This window comes from Trachurus trachurus, assembly GCF_905171665.1.
Source record: "Trachurus trachurus genome assembly, chromosome: 1".
NCBI lineage: Eukaryota > Metazoa > Chordata > Actinopteri > Carangiformes > Carangidae > Trachurus > Trachurus trachurus.
In genome coordinates, this window is record NC_139891.1 from 33,399,753 (window position 1) to 33,417,376 (window position 17,624).

At 44.0% G+C, this 17,624-nt stretch overlaps 1 protein-coding gene across 1 annotated transcript in view; it reads right to left on the reverse strand.

The window, feature by feature from the left end:
• Window positions 1-14,220, reverse strand: part of LOC310984906 (metal transporter CNNM4-like) — a gene marked incomplete at both ends in the record, with an annotated part of 27,541 nt that extends 13,321 nt beyond the window's left edge. The window contains 3 exon segments of the mRNA XM_083970281.1: window positions 11,266-12,112; window positions 13,518-14,195; window positions 14,197-14,220. Of these exon segments, the coding sequence (XP_083826407.1) occupies window positions 11,266-12,112; window positions 13,518-14,195; window positions 14,197-14,220 (1,549 nt within the window).
• Window positions 14,221-17,624: the final 3,404 nt, after the last annotated feature.

The following is a 17,624-nucleotide window of genomic DNA, read 5'->3' on the forward strand; positions in this document are numbered from 1 at the left end:
TCTTTCTTTCTTTCTTCCTTTCTTTCTTTCTTTTTCAACTATCTTTTTATTGAGAACAAGGTACAGAAACATTTGTCTTGCTCAGCTCACACAGAGGAGGAGTGTGTGTGTGTGTGTGTGTGTGAGTGTGTGTGGGTTTGTACTGAGAGTCCTCTGGTAAAGAGAGTGGGAGTGGGGCTGTGCAGTCTGGTGCACACAACAACACAATCCATCACACAGAAACACACACTCCAGTTCTCCTGCTATTGCGTGTGTGTGTGTGTGTGTGTGTGTGTGTGTGTGTGTGTGTGTGTGTGTGTGTGTGTGTGTGTGTGTGTGTGTGTGTGTGTGTGTGTGTGTGTGTGTGTGTGTGTGTGTGTGTGTGTGTGTGTGTGTGTGTGTGTGTGTGTGTGTGTGTGTAGGTTTCAGGAGGTTTCCAAAACAGATTTTTCCAAACATATTAAAATAATTAATGATCAAATCTAAACACATTTTACAGGAGCAGCAGTGAGTGGACAGACTTGGAATTAAAGCTTTATTTAATTTATGGTGGGTAGATGTGTACTGTAAATAAGGAACGTGTGCGTGTGTGTGCATGTGTGTGTTACACTGGCTCACTATCCAGCCGCTGCATAATTTACAACTTTATGGTCAGAAAATGTGCACAAACATACACACGGACAGAAAACATAGGGAATCCTTGTTTGTAGCGTTCAGTCCCTCGTTCTGGCTCAGAGTCAGCTTCCTCTCTCTCTCTCTCTCTGCCTCCACTCTCTGTGCCTGCCAAACGCTACCACACACACACACACACACACACACACACACAAATGCGCACAATTCTGGCAGGATGCGTTGAGCTAAGTGGGTCAGCCTTACATACAGAACAGAGAGGAGAGAGGACGGAGCGTTTACAGCTAATGTGCTGCTCGCTCTCTGTTTTAAACCATGTCGTAATTAAAAAGCCTTTTGTAAGACGCATGTACGGAGATGAATATTTAATATGTAAACCTCTGACACTTAACCCCTTTATCTCCATTTACCCTGTGAATGCACATTCATATACATATACACACAGTTAATGTGTTTATAAACGATGGAACAAATCTCAGTTTTTCCAGTTTTAATAAATAAAAATTGGCACTACATCAAAGAGACAAAGAGATTTTTGGTGCCAAGGAACCAGATGAGAGGAGGGATAGATGCTCGACCGATGATTAAAATAATTATTTTTGGAAAACCAGATCATTCGTCTATGACTCATCATGTTGTGGATAATAATTCTTAGTGAAATCTTATCTTGAGGAGATACAAGGATTGTGTTTCTGCAGCACTGAGCTGTGGTTTAACTTCTCATTGGAAAGACGGTTTTGACCGCACAGATGCGCCGGGAAATTAAATCCGTTTAACAGGGTGGATCTACAGTACAGCATCACATTAAACGTTGATGTAGGGCTGTTCCATTATGCCCAGAAATAAAATCTCGATTTTCTTCTCTCAAAAACCGACTTCCAATTACAATTTTTTAGTGAAATGACAAACTATTTTTATGTGTGTGCTGTTTGTGTCTTTTTAAATGGACCTGGAGTCTAATATCTATCTATCTATCTATCTATCTATCTATCTATCTATCTATCTATCTATCTATCTATCTATCTATCTATCTATCTATCTATCTATCTATCTATCTATCTATCTATCTATCTATCTATCTATCTTAAAACGTGACGTCAACCAACTGCCTTCCACTGATTGGCCAGAGCGTTCGACACAAGAAATCAAACCCACTAATTTTAAAAACACATCGACAGCAGCGACCACTGATCTGTACTGAGATGATATCATAAGTGCGACAGAATTCAGGGAAGTAAACAATGGAGAGCAACACGGAAGCAAGTCAGGTGGTAGTCAGTGTTCTTTCTTGTTTTGCACTTTTGTCCGTCCTCAAAACGGTCGAAAGGCAGCGGACGATGAACAATTTTTGAGCGCTGAAATCAATCGCCCAAATCCCAGTCTCGAATGCGAGCAGAGCTTTGTTTTGGTACGTGATATGAGACACGTCGCTTGCCGAGTCGTTTGACGCGGGTCGGTGTACCTTTCCCACTTTCCCGTGTTTAAACGGGTTTTTTGGCCAGTGGGAAAGGGGTATTTCAGTGCATGTGGAGAGCGTGATGGGAGGAAGGAGGCGGAAGTCACTACAGTTACCCAGCGCAGCCCAGATACATGAACGGGGGCTGTACCTCAATTACCCCAGTTAGAGTAAAAAAAATTATTTCAAGTTTTTAACATCGTCCTAACTAAATGATTACGATTTTAAAACGATTAATGGAACAGGCCTACGTTGATGTTGCACTGTTGCACTTTGTTCTAGCTCCTGTTGCTGAGTGCAGCTTTAAAACTGTAATATCCAACCTATTAACATGCCTATAAACCTGTTGAGAAACATGTACAGGAGCCATTTATATCAACTGTCCCTCATAATTATTGCTATTAATCAACTTCCTGTATTTGTGCACCTGTTTGTCCCCTAACAGTGATTTAACTCCACAATGTGCCGCCGAGCAGTTCATTGAAAGTGGAGTAGTAATTAGCAACATTAACGACGGCCCAGGTCCATGTTGGTGTCCCAGCAGAGAACCACGATTAATGAGCTGCACCTGAGCTCGGCCTCATACAACCAGTCAAAACCAGTTACATAACTCACTGCTGCAAACACACACATCTCCATGTTGAATTTAAGAATGAAGAAAGTCAGGAAGCAGGAAGTAAATATTTCAAAATAATGGGGCGGTGCGTGGCGCAGTGGGTAAGGCGGTCGCCCCATGTAGAGGCTACAGTCCTCACCGCAGGCGGCCCCGGTTCGCGTCGGACGGCCCTTTCCTGTGTGTCATTCCCCCTCTCTCTGCCTCCCCCTTTCCTGTCTATCTCTACTGTGTGTACTATCAAATAAAAGCAAAAAGCCAAAAAAATATTCTTAAAGCAGAAGTGAGTGATATATTTGTGTTAATATAAGTCTTAAATAGTTATATCTTCCGACAGCAATCACTTACATAGAGTGTTTGGACTGAAACACGGGTCTCTCAGTCCCTCTGCTCTGCTCTGAGCCGAGGAGAAAACTTTTATCGTATCCTACAGTTTTTATCCAATGAGGAGAGAGAACGGCATGCAGGGCTGTGTGTGCAGCCAAGGAACGCCGTGAATGTGGCGACGTAGGGACGAGGACTGTTATGGTGCGTTCAAGGAAACTCGTATTTTTCCGACCGTGAAGTGGTACAAGTTCGATCTGGTACGAGTTCACGGGTCAGAAGTTACGAGTGGCCGTTATAGTGACTTTCACCAGTAAAACAGGTCGGAAAAACACGAGTGGGTTGCCTGGAACGCTGCAAAGTCGTAAGTTGTGACTTGAAGCTGTAATTTACGATTTCAAAAGCCTGCCTGGAACGCAGCATTAGCGAAAACGACAGGACCACTCACTTCTGCTTTAACTCAAGAAAAAATGACATTCCTGCATGCACTGACTGATGTTAGCTCAGAAACATTAGTATAGTAACTAGCTTTTACTTTTACGACTATAAACACAGAGGGACAAAGTTAGCATCTGATATTTGAAGCCAATCCCTGAACTCTGGCTCAACTATGCTCTTACAAACAGGGTTGTTTTTTTGTTTTTTTAGATTTCTTGAAGCTTATTCCATTCTCAGGCCATAGTAATATGAAAGTAAAAGTAAATAACACATCTTGAGATGATTATGAGTGGTGTCACTGATACTTAGAGACAAGTTGACTCTTTGTTAAGAGACTTAGACAGAGAAGCTTGATAGTACTGAACCTCCTCTGAGCTCTGAAGCTCCTTTGTTTCTGTTTCAGTCTGTTCACACAGCTCAGTGTGCTTTCAGAGGACTGATGATGATGACGATATGATAGATAAATGTTTGGCCTTCAGACCTCATTAAATGCATTTTATCAAGCATCAATACAGATTCGATGTGCAGGTTAACAGCAGTCAAAGCTCTTTGTATCGGTCTTTGATGTCGCTCTATTCAAACATGGTGTAGTGACCTATTTGTTGTGCAGAACCTCCTCATGCTGAGAACTGTAAGGAGAGAAAACCACCGTTCTCCTCAGGTTTTATGTAGCCTATACGAGGCTCACAGGATAAACCTCCTCCCCCTCCGAATATCGAGCGCTTTCCCTCCGGTTTGAGTTTCAGACCTGCCGACTGAAGCGTTATAAGATCTCACTCGTCCTATCAGCTATTAGGATTTAGGTTTTATGGTAGGTGTGCAGAATTCATGGATTAAATTGGTTACAAATGATTGTCAGGATGTGTTTTAGAGCTAAATGCGATGCAGTGACTGTGAACTGAAGGCATTGAAGATAGATTAGGTTTCTTTGAATGTCATCACATACTGTAAATGTAAATGACACTTTATTCTACTGCTTGTGTTTGTAGGATGAGATGAGCTGATGAGCTGAAATGTGTCAAAAAAACAAAACAAAAAACAAAAGAAAACACGGTGACATGAAGGCAGAGAGCAGATGGGAGGGAGACAAACTGCGGAGGTTGAGCACATTGAATATTTTATACTGTCTCTGCCTCCTGGGAGAGCCGACAGTGACAAGGACAAAGAGCGAGGTGGAGGAGAGGGAGACGGTAAAAATAAATCCTATTAATGGAGGAAGTGATGAGATAAAATAGCCTGGATTAAATCAGGATTTACTGCATTTCATGTTTTATATGTGAGGAACAGGAAATCAATGTGTTTGAAGTCGTATCTGTTGAATTCTGTTATTCAGCTCTAAAGGGATAGTTCAACATTTTGTCAAATTGGCCCATTGCCATAATCCCTATAGTCATAGCAGTAGGTTTGTTACCTTTAATTGTCGGTGCAAGCTGTTTTTAGAACGGCGGAGCAGAGCCGTTAGCTGCTCAGAGCTACGCTACGGAGGCCGATGGGATTTCTTGTTTTCCCTCATCAAACTCATCAAATACACAATCCAACAACTCCACAATGCTCTGGTGGACAAGTTGTGACCTGCACATTCACCACACTATGAGATAATAACACAACGTTACCAGACAGAGTTGTGGGAAATACAGAGACTGCTTGATGAAAAACTGTCCCTGAAGGCAACGCCCATCAGCGGTTTTGCATGACTATAGGGATTATGGCAATGGGGCCAATTTGCCAAAATCCCTTTAACACATCTGTTTCCTCTATGATGTGTAACTGTAAATCAAATCTCCTGCAAAGTTTCTATTGTCAACACACTGAGACTTTCATCATCTTCTTCATTTTTAAACCTCATTGCTTCTTGTAGTGTGTCTTGGCTCCAGTCTCTGGCAGCAGGACGAAGACTCGAGTCCAGGATTCGTGTGTTAACGTTCATCATCGTTCACTTTCCCATCTGTCCAAACAGGACTCACTCTCCTGGCACTGAATATGCCCTCCCCTAACCCCCACCTCCCCCCATCCCGCCCCCTCTGTACCAGGATGCTACTGTTGCTGAGGTTCGCAGCAGGGAAGGTGTTACTTGGCCGCTTGCTTTCATTTGTGCCAGACATACTGCTCATTAGCATTCAGGGCCAAAGAATCCCCCATACTGCTTAACATTCAGGCCCGAGAGCAGCAGCAGCAGCAGCAGAGTCTGGATTACAATCAACTTTTAGCTACTTGTGTATAAATGTGTTCTTCTTCCTTCTTTCGTTTTGTTTTATAACGTCTACTCTCCACTGCAGCTAATGATCCCTATAGATCCAACAACCAGGTTGTGCAGAGGTTCAAGTGTGACACTGAAAGTCACTGAACTTGTAAATTAGCAAGCTGACAGAGGTGAATTTAAATTAACTCCCCCTCCATCCTCTCATTTAACCTCCCTTTAAAGGGATAGTTCACCCAAAATTCAAATTTCACTCATTATCTACAGTACTCACCCTCATGTCGACTAAGAGCTGTGAGAAGTTTCAGAGTCCTCCGTGGCTTCTCGGAGTTACAGCGGGGCTCCGCGCAGCACTGTATGTCCATATGACGGTTGAGAATGGGGCTCACTTTTCTTCGTCCAAAAAGACACACCAAAAAACATCCAAATACCTCCATGCTGCTCGTCTGTATTGTCCCTCTTGTATTGAAGCCCTGACATGAGAAATTGTTCCACCGGTCAGGAAGAGCAGTGAACCGAGACACTGGGAGCTTCCGCTACAAACAAGCTTAAAATATAGACTTATTTAATTTTTATCGGAACAATTTCTCATGTCGGGGCTTCAATACAAGACGGACATTACAGACGAGCAGCATGGAGGTATTTGGATGTTTTTTGGTGTGTCTTTTTGTTACGAAGAAAAGTGAGCCCCATTCACAACCATTATATGGACAAATACTGCTATGCCGAGACCCCCCGTAACTCCGAGAGGGCACGGAGGACTCTGAAACTTCTCACAGCTCTTAGTCAACATGAGGGTGAGTAGATAATGAGATGAAATTTGAATTTTGGGTGAACTATCCCTTTAACCCCCTTCCCTGCAGCAGCGTCGTCTCTGTCTGGTGTTTTGGCTCTGACCTCATCATTCCCAGCAGCAAACATTTACTGTAAGCACTGAGAGAGAGAGATGGAGGAGGAGGAGGAGGAGGAAGAGGAGGAGGAGGAGGAGGAGGAGGAGGAGGAGGAGGAGGAGGGAGGAAGGGGTGGGGGGTGAGAGCAGATACCTCCCTCTGGAGTCAAAGTCTGCAGGTGGATGCTGCAGTGAAACTGCTGCAGAGCTGCTGGAGGAGAGGAGAGGGGGGGGAGTTGGGGTCTTTTTACTCGTAGTTTAAATACACTGTTAATCTGTATTGATCAGGTGACTGTGTGTGTGTGTGTGTGTGTGTGTGTGTGTGTGTGTGTGTTGTGCTGGTGTTGACGTCCCCAAACTGGATCGGAGGCGGAGCTCAGTTTGTTTTTACTGGTGAATCAGCAGCTCAGTGGTTTTCATCAGGGTGTGTCCTTTATATGCTGCTGTTTGATTTGATGTGGTGCTACAAACATCTATCTATCTATCTATCTATCTATCTATCTATCTATCTATCTATCTATCTATCTATCTATCTATCTATCTATCTATCTATCTATCTACTGTATCTATCTACATGGGAATCTATCTATACTATACTAAAATGTGACGTCAACCGATCTTCAATTGATTGGCCAGAGAGTTCGACACAAGAATCAAACCCACTAATTTTCTTCTTTCTTTCTTTACCCCTCTCTGTCTGTCTTTTTCTATCTATCTATCTATCTATCTATCTATCTATCTATCTATCTATCTATCTATCTATCTATCTATCTATCTATCTATCTATCTATCTATCTATCTATCTATCCCCTTCTTTCTGTCTTTCTTTCTTTCTTTCTTTCTTTTTTTCTGTCTTTACCCCCTCTCTGTCTATCTTTTTCTTTATCTATCTCTATCATTTGAACTTCTAAATACACTGAACACAACTCTGTCTGAGGTCGGTTATTACAGTAGTGTTTGTGTGTGTTGTTGCGGCAGGGTGCAGGTAAGTGTGTGTGTGTGTGTGTGTGTGTGTGTGTGTGTGTGTGTGTGTGTGTGTGTGTGTGTGTGTGTGTGTGTGTGTGTTATTGTTTCTGTGGCTGCTGCAGGGAGGCTGCATCTCTCTGCTGCAGTGCCCGAAGAGGTTGTTACACAGAGCAACAGAGAGAGAGAGAGAGACCCAGTTTATAATCCTCTCTCTTCTCCCTCTCTCTCTGTGTGTGTAATCATCATCCAGATCTCTGTGTGTGTGGCACAGTGACACAGGAATGATGTCGGCGTTTATCAGCTCAGATGGCATCTGGCCACACTCCAGGAACACACACACACACACACGGAGCTCATATGTGGTCGGGTCCAGATAAACTCTTTATCTTTCATTCATATTTTACTGTAGCTACAGAGCAAAGCTTTTCACTGCGTCCTCCTCCTCACATCGACATCGTCAGAGAGACAGAATGTAAATAAACCGAGCTGCTGCCACTTTGTGTTTTCCGCTCAAGGTGTCCTTCTCTGTTTACATCCGTCTCTTCCTGTCGTCGCCACAAATACCAGCAGGAAAAGCAAAAAAAAAAAGAGAAGAAAACGCTGACTGTGCAGGGAGGTTGGGACGAGCTGCGAGGGCTGCGATTGGCCGGCGAGCACCCCACCCATCTCCATCTCTGGGATAAAGCAGCAGCAGCAGCAGCAACAACAGCAGCAGCTGACTGCGTATAGAGAGAGAGAGAGAGGCCGCTGCTGCACTGCAGACAGACCCAGAGGGTTTCTCTACTGATGCAGCAGCATCACTATGAACGCCTCACTGTCGAACACTCAGCTGCCTCAGTGGAGCAGAGAGAGAGCGTTAAGGATCTCGCTCAGCCGCCCGAATGCTGCTGACTGCTGGTCCGGTTGCTGCAGAGACTCACAGCAGTTTGGGAAAAAAAAAAAAATAAACCCTCTTCACAGAAAAACTCTCTGACACAGGCAGAAGGAGAGATTTTCACCAGCTGAACATGATTTACCCAAACTTTCCCATGGAGATTTAATTTACAGGCCGCTTGTTACATGATAATGTCAAGAAATAGCCAAGAAATAACAAGTAATTGCATCATAATGTCTAGAAAAAGCCTAGAAATAACTGTCAATTTCATAGTAATGTTGAGAAATATAGCCAAGAAATAATGATTGTTTGGCTAGAAATAACTGATTGTAATTGGCACTTACAACAACTTGGTGGAGAAAAATTCTATAACCTTTCCCCAAGAGACTGGAGCTCTCAGATAACTTTGACCTTTGCTGCCGGCCCTTTTCCTTTTCTGTCATTTTGAAAATGTAAGAGATGAAAATGAATGAAAAATGATATAGTTTAAAATGTAAAGTGAATGTGTCATCTATAACTTTATGTCTTTGGGGGATCATTTCATCTTCCACTTGCTGAACTGTTCGCATTAACAGAAATGCAAAGAGTGATAAACTCTTTTCTCAGTATGAAGAACAACTAGATTAATTCCTGAAAATGCATCTTCAACTAAGCTGGTAAACACGAGACCACCAGAGAAAGCAACTCTGATCCAGAACACCTGGTTCTGCATAAACACAGCAGCTTCAGACCAATCAGAGATCAGCTTTTTGATTAACCTGTGACCTCACTTCATCACAAACAACCACTGCCACTCCCAACCAGTGAACCTTCTCAGGAATCTGAGTTCAGTTCAGACAGGCCGAACAGGATCCTGCAGCTTCACCTGCTCCCCTGAGTCTTTTCAGTAAATGCATCAAACACCAGTTTCCTAGTGGGCACATTTCCTCCTCTGCAGGATGCCAACACTCACATCTGCAGAGAACAAAACTCATTTCCTTTAAATATCTTAGAGTAATATCCAGAGAGAGAGACACAGAGAGAGAGATACATTTAAATAATTTATTTACAATATAAAGGTAACAATTTTACCAAGAATGCCAAAATTACCGTCGCGTCATCTCCTGATGTCGACTTAAAGCAGAATTAAGCGATATTTTTGTGTTAATATAAGTCTTAGATAGTTCTATCTTCCGACAGCAATCACTTACATAGAGTGTTTGGACCGAAACACGGGTCTCTCAGTCCCTCTGCTCTGCTCTGAGCCGAGGAGAAAACTTTTCTCGTATCCAACAAGTTTTATCCAATGAGGAGAGAGAACGGCATGCAGGGCTGTGTGTGCAGCCAAGGGATGCGCCTGAATGTGGTGACGTAGGGACGAGGACCAATAGATCCATGACGAGGGCGGGGGCTGCTAACTCCGTCGGCTGACAAGACGTTATGGTGCGTTCAAGGCAACCCGTAACTCGTGTTCTTCCGACCTGTGAAGTCATACCAGTTCGATCTGGTACGAGTTCACGGGTCGGAAGTTACGAGTGGCCGTTATAGTGACTTTCACAGGTAAAACAGGTCGGAAAAACACGAGTGGGTTGCCTGGAACGCTACAAAGTCGTAAGTCGTGACTTGAAGCTGTAATTTACGGTTTCAAAAGCCTGCCTGGAACGCAGCCAAAACGACCGGATCGCTTACTTCTGCTTTAAAGCAGATATCAGCTTCACGGCCGTTTCGGCTAATGCTGCGTTCAAGGCAGGCTTTTGAAACCGTAAGTTACAGCTTCAAGTCACAACTACGACTTGGTAGCGTTCCAGGTAACCCGTAGCTCGTGTTTTTACCATCCTGTTGTCTGTGAAAGTTCCCTATAACGGCCACTCGTAACTTCCGACCCGTGAACTCGTACCAGATCGAACTGGTATGACTTCACAGGAAGGAAAAACACAAAGTACGAGTTTCTTTGAACGCACCATGAGTTAGCAGCCCCCGCCCTTGTCAGGCATCAATTGGTCCTCGTGCTACGTCACCACATTCACGCGCATCCCTTGGCTGCACACACAGCCCTTCATGCCGTTCTCTCTCCTCATTGGATAACACTTGTATCCCACAAGGAAAATTTTCTCCTCGGGTTACAGCAGAGCAGAGTGACGGAGAGACTCGTGTTTAGGCTGAAATACTTCATGTAAGTGATTGCTGACGGAAAATAGGACTATTTAGGACTTATATTAACAAAAACATTCCACTGATATCTGCTTTAATGTAATGTAAACGAGATTGCGCTGATACACGTGAATAATGTGACAGACAGCGGGGCAGTGGATCATCGATCCGCTTTCGATGCTCAAGACGATGACGTAATTTCGATCGATTTCGATAAAAAATCGAAATCGTGACACCCCTAATTTCTGTAACACCTGAACCTCCAGCTGACACAACGACAACCTCCTCCTCCTCCTCAAATCAAATCCCAAACAGAATTAAAGATGTTTAGTGCTAGAGCTAAACATTGGCTTAAGCAGCAGCAGAAATGCGAACATTAACTTCTCTCAAGTCACTGTCAATACAGCATTTTACTAATGTTGAATGTATTTAATCTGTGCAATTTCTTAATCTAAATTTTGTAGCTGTGTTTATTTATTCACTGTATTATTCACTGTATTTGTATTATTGCACTTATTGTAACGGTATTCAGTATCTTTTATCCTTCTTTAGCCTGACCAGGGACAAAGACTGCAAATTAGCTGAAGCTAGACGTCTTGTATGCATCACATTTTTCATTCTTTGTGGAAATGTTGTATGTATCGTCCCTGTTAAATAAACATTAAAATAAAATAAGTGCAGAGTGAACTTTTGTTGAAAGTTGGAAACCAGAAATGATGAGTGTGTTTGATTTCTGTAACAACTCCCTCCTCCTCCTCCTCCTCCTCACCTTTCTTGAACTCCTCCAGCATGGCGTCCAGCTTGGTGTCGTTGAAGACGCAGTGCAGCGGGTGCTTGTAGAACTGGGTGATGGTCTTCAGCGTGGTGCAGTCGTCCGGGTCCACGAAGGCCAGGTCCTTGACGAACAGGATGTCCACGATGTTGGACCGCTCGTTCTCGAACACGGGGATGCGCGTGTAGCCGCTCTGCATGATCTCCGACATGGTGTTGAAGTCCAGCACGGCGTCCGAGGCCAGCATGAAGCAGTCGGTGAGCGGCGTCAGGACGTCCTCCACCGTCTTGGTGCGCAGCTCCAACGCGCCCTGGATGATGTTGAGCTCCTCCTTCACCAGGTCGTGGTACGGGTCGGTGACGCGCAGCATCTCCAGCAGCTTCTCCCGCGTGTAGAAGTTGGAGATCTCCTGGTTGAGGATGAGGTCCAGCAGCTTGCTGATGGGGTAGGAGATGGGGAAGGACAGCACCATCAGCAGCCGCGTCACCCAGATGGTTTTGGAGGCGATGGCCAGGCCGTGCCGCGACGCCACCGAGTGCGGCAGGATCTCCCCGACGAAGAAGATGCCGAAGGCGCAGATGACCGTGGAGAGCCAGGTCATGCCGAGGATCTGGCACATCCACACGGCGAGCGAGGCGTTGATGATGGCGTTGCCCAGCAGCAGGGTGCACAGGACGTAGTTCCCGTGCCGGCGCACCGACTCGATCTTCCGCGCGTAGTTCTGCTCCTTGTCGGTGCCGCTGTTCTGCAGCACCTGCAGCTCCACCGGGTCCAGCGCCAGCAGGCTCAGGTTCAGCCCGCTGAACAGAGCCGACAGCCCCAGCAGCAGCACCGACACCAGCACCTGTTGGTTGAAGACAGACAGACTAAGATTAAAGGGATAGTAGCATTTTTTTTTTAAAGTGAGGTTGTATGATCTACAAATAGCCCCTAAGTACTTTAATTGCAGTAGAGACTCTCTGCACTCCTCCCGTTAGCAACGCCAGCCCATAATAGCCCTGCCCAGAGATTTACAACATACAGTGTTGTGAACAGACCCAAGGAAACGGCCTATTTTCACGGCCTAAAAGAGGTTTTACCTGAAAAAGAAATACACAGTTCCATTGTTCGCGATAATATAATTTTTTCCAGCCCTTCAAAGTGCAGGAAAAATGCAGGTAAAACCTCTTTTAGGCTGCAAAAATAGGCCGTTTCTTTGGGTCCTCGTCCCTACGTCACCACATTCACGGCGTCCCTTGGCTGCACACACAGCCCTGCATGCCGTTCTCTCTCCTCATTGGATAAAACTTGTAGGATACAAGAAAAGTTTTCTCTTCGGCTCAGAGCAGAGCAGAGGGACTGACAGACCCGTGTTTCGGTCCAAACACTCTATGTAAGTGATTGCTGTCGGAAGATATAACTATTTAAGACTTATATTACAGTAACACAAAAATATCGCTTACTTCTGCTTTAAATCAATGATTATAGTCTTTTTTGTGTACTATGTATTCTATGCGTGACCAATGTATGTACCCTTTTTCTTTTTGTTTGTTTGTTTCTCTCCTCTTCTAATTGTTATTGTTTTTTTGTTTTTTTTTTAATTACTGTCTCGCCTGATTATTACAGCTTGGACGCACTAGACGCGGAACCGAAGCGCAGCGCCCTGGAGCGGAGGGAGTTTCAGTTCGGCGCACATGTTAACAGGTCTTCCTGCCCGCACATCTCGCGCCGTGGAGCGCAGTGCGCGCGCCTGGAGCGCTTCAGTTCGGTTCATTTCTATTTTTCGCGCGAGCCGCGCGCGCCGAGAGCGCCGTCTGTCAAGCTGGACAGACGTGGTCGTACCAGACAGGAAGTTGGGCACAGAAAAGGCGAGAGAATCCGGTCAATTTTCAAAATAAAATAATTAAATGATGATTAATTAAGTTGTTGCTTGTCCATCTAAACATATTTGACCGTTGCTTCTGCACACGGGACACACACACACACACGTTTAAAATGACGTGTGTGTGGAAAACCGAGTGAATACGAGTATGAACGACTGCAGTCGATGTCTGACCGGCGCGGAGAGAGGAGGAGAAGTATGCTCCCAGTGCGACCAGCCAAGCGCCCGAGAAGCCGCGCGCAGTGCGCGCGCCCAGCTTCCGCGTGCAGTGCGTCCAAGGGGTTACCCTGTTTCATATCCATTTTTTGTCTAAAAACATTATTGTACTCTACTTGCTTGTCAATAAAGAGAAAAAAATATATATAAATGAACAAATAAACAAATCAACCTGCAGCCACAGGTCCGGCACGGCAGAGCGCTCCACCACGGCCACCCAGAAGTCCCGGGTCCGGTAGTGCTCCCACTTGGACCCGTCGAAGGCGCACATGGAGTAATACTTGATCTTCTCCCCGCGCCGCAGGTCTTTGGCCAGCAGCTCCACCAGCACCGAGTTCTGGCTGGACGCGGACTTGAACGAGCCCAACACCTCGATGTCGGACGTCCGGGAGGTCTTGTCCATGCACATGTTCCGCTTCGGGTGAACTTGTCCCTCGCGTCCCGGGCTCGGCTCCTCGATGAAGGCGATCCAGGGCGCGGCGTTGTTGGCTCTGCTGGCCGACCTGGTGGCGGCGGCGGTGCGGTTGAGCCGCTGCTGCTGCTGCTGCTGCGGGGAGGAGGAGGTGGAGTAGTAGACCCGCAGCATGAAGCGCGTCCCCTCCGTGGCTTTCAGCACCCCGTCCTGCACGGACAGCTCCGCGCCGCCGCCGGTCTCCTCCGGACGGAAGCCGAGCAGGCCGAGCGCCGGGGCGGGCAGCAGCAGCAGCGCGCAGCCGAGCAGAGAGAGCAGCGCGGCCGCTTCCTCCGCAGCCATGATGCGGTGTGGTGATGAGGGGGGCTCGACTCGCGCTGTCAGTCCAGCAGGGCTCCCGGCCGGGTCACGTGGCGCTGCTGCTGCTGCTGCTGCTGCTGCGGGGTTCGTGGTTCCGGTCCATGTGGGGAAAAGGAGAAGGAGAAGGAGAAGGAGGAGGAGAAGGAGGGACCAGCAGCGCAACAGCAGCCGCCGGTGGTTGTGATGTTGCGTTGCTGCTGCTGCACTGAGGGAGAGAGAGAGAGAGAGAGAGAGAGAGAGAGAGAGAGAGAGAGAGAGAGATGCGCCCTCCACTGCGGTGACGTAACTTTTATATAAATAGCCTCGAGCTCACTATGAAAATGCGAGTAATACAGTTTCAATACAGTAGAAAAACTTTGTTTATAACGAGTTTGTGGGTTTATGAGTAGAGAGGGAAGAGTAGCCTAATGATATTGGCCGTCAAATAGTGCTGCGATGAAACACATTAAAGTCCAAATGTGGTTCACTGTATTTAGTGAAATCTGCTGCCATCTAGCTTTAATGTCCCTCAACTAAAAGAAAACCAAGGTCGAGCCCCCAGTAGGCTATAGTCTTGTTTCAGCTCTTATTTTAGTTATTGGGTTTTTGTTTAGGGCAGTGGTTCTCAAAGTGGGGTCCGGGGACCCACAGGGGTCCTTGAGAGGGTTCAAGGGGGGTCCCCAACTTTTTCTTGAAATTGTACCACTTTTTTTCTAGAATTTTTAAATTTATTTATTTATTTATTTTTGGACAAATTTTTACCACTTTTTTCAAAACTTTTAGAGAGAAATTTTGATTTGGGGAAATTTTCTAGAAATTGTTTTATTATTATGTTTTTTTTTTTTTTAGAAATCTTTCCTTTGTTTGAGAATTTTTACCACTTTTACCACTCCACTGCGGTGACGTAACTTTTCTAATAATAGCCTCAAGCTCACTATGAAAATGCGAGTAATACATAACTTTGTAACATAACATAACTTTATTTATAACGAGTTTGTGGGTTTATGAGTAAACAGAGAGGGAAGAGTAGCCTAATGATATTGGCCGTCAAATAGTGCTGCGATGAAACACATGAAAGTCCTTAATGTGGTTCACTAGTGAAATCTGCTGCCATCTAGCTTTAATGTCCCTCAATTAAAAGATTTGTGAGCAGGTTGTGGTAAAGTGTCAGCAGTGAAATCTCATCTTATCTGATCTTCATTTTCAGAACCAAACCATGGTTGAGCCCCCAGTAGGCTATAGTCTTGTTTCAGCTCTTATTTTAGTTATTGGGGTTTTGTTTAGGGCAGTGGTTCTCAACATGGGGTCCGGGGACGCCCAGGGGTCCTTGAGAGGGTTCAAGGGGGTCCCCAACTTTTTCTTGAAAATTTACCAATTTTTTCTAGAATTTTTAAACTTTTTTTTTTTTGACAAATTTTTGCGCCCTCCACTGCGGTGACGTAACTTTACTAATAATAGCCTCGAGCTCACTATGAAAATGCGAGTAATACAGTTTCAGTACAGTAGAAAAACCACCGGTGTTTATTATCTGTAGGCAAGGCAAGGCAAGGCATCTTTATTTAGGCTATATAGCGCATTTCATAGGAAGGCAACTCAATGTGCTTTGCATAAAGACAAAACATTTTAAAAAAGAAGCATAAGACAGAATAAAAACAAACAAAACACTAAAAACAGAGTTAAAAGCAAGAGCAAATAGAAGTAAAATAGATAAAGTTTTAAGTTCTCAGCTATAAGCACGTGATAAGAGAAATGTTTTTTAACCTGGATTTAAAAGTGCTTAAAGTTGGGGCTGATTTCAGTTCTGCTGGTAGTTTGTTCCACTTGTGTGCAGCATAACAGCTAAATGCTGCTTCACCATGTCTGGTCTGAACTCTGAGCTCCACTATCTGACCTGAGTCAGTAGATCTCAGAGCTCTACTGGGTTTATACTCTACTAACATGTCATTCATGTATTCTGGACCTAAACCATTCAGTGATTTGTAAACCAGTAGCAGAACTTTAAAATCTATTCTGTAGCTGACTGGTAGCCAGTGTAAGGTCTTAAGAACCGGGGTGATCACCCCGGTTGTCTGTAGTAGACTTTAACTGAACAACTTTATTTATAACGAGTCTGTGGGTTGGTGAGTAAACATGTGAGTGAGTGTGTGAGAGTGCACCCTGTGGTGTGAGAATGTGAGTATCGGAGTGTGAGTGTTTGGAATATATTTTGGGTTCATTTCATGCAAAATGTATTATGTGGCTATGTGTATGTCTATATATTTGTATGTCTTTTTCTTGTCTTCCTGTCATTTTTTGTGTCTGGGCAAAGCTCTTGAGCTTCTGAGGGTGTCCCAGGGCATTTCACATAGGAAATTACAAATATTTTAATGATTTAATACCTTTTCTATATATGTGAATAAAGATGATTGATTGAGAAAAAAACAGGGAGGGAAGAGTAATGATATCACTCTGATTATAATCTGTGAAAAGGCCGTCAAATAGTGCTGCGATGAAACAAATTAAAGTCCAAATGTGCTTCACTGTATTTAGTGAAATTTGCTGCCATCTAGCTTTAATGTCCCTCAACTAAATGATCTGTGAGCAGGTTGTGGTAAACTGTCAGCAGTGAAATCTGATCTTATCTAGTCTTGTCTTATCTTATCTAGTCTTGTCTTGCTGTAGTAAAAAGTAGAACATACATTTTCACAAATGGCAACCAAACCAAATTGAGCCACCAGTCTCATAAAGCTTTTCAATGGTATTTTATTTCCTGGGTTTTCTGACATTGACATTGTGCTGACTTGATGGTCACTGTGTGGAAAGACTTAGACGTGTCCCAGAAGGGACATTTGTTTCCACTCGACTGTTCATTTACATAAAGGACATCATTCACACGAAGCAGCAAAACCAAAATAGCACCCAAAGCAGACATATCACAAACAATGTGTATATATTGAATATATATTGACTGTGGCAGACAGAAACTTTTTTCTAGAATTGTTTTTGAGAAACTTTCTAGAAAATCTTTTATTTATTTATTTTTTTAAATCTTTTTTATTTTTTTATTTTTTAGAATTTTTACCACTTTTTTCTTTTCTTTTTTTTAAACTTTTTTTTTTATTGTATCAGTTTCTTCTAGATTTTTTTTTTTAATTTTGAAAATGTTACCACCTTTTTTTAGAATTGTTTTTTAGACATTTTCTAGAAAATCTGTAATTTTTTTTTTTTTAATCTTTTCTTTTGTTTTAGAAATGTTTAAACGTTTTGAAGAAATTGTGCCACTTTTTTCCAGAAATTTCTCTACAATATTTCCCCCAATTCACGCCATTGGCTCTAATTTGAACGTACACTGAAAAAAGTAATGTTCTTCGCTCTCAGAACAAATGTTGTGTTTGCTTTTTTCCACTGGGGGTCTGTGGTCTAATTCTTGTCAATTTTGGGGGCCTTGGTGTAAAAAAGTTTGAGAACCACTGGTTTAGGGTGGCTATGGCTGCTCTTTCCTACTGGAGCCTTTTTAAGTTTAATTGTCCGGTACCTACGACATGAGGA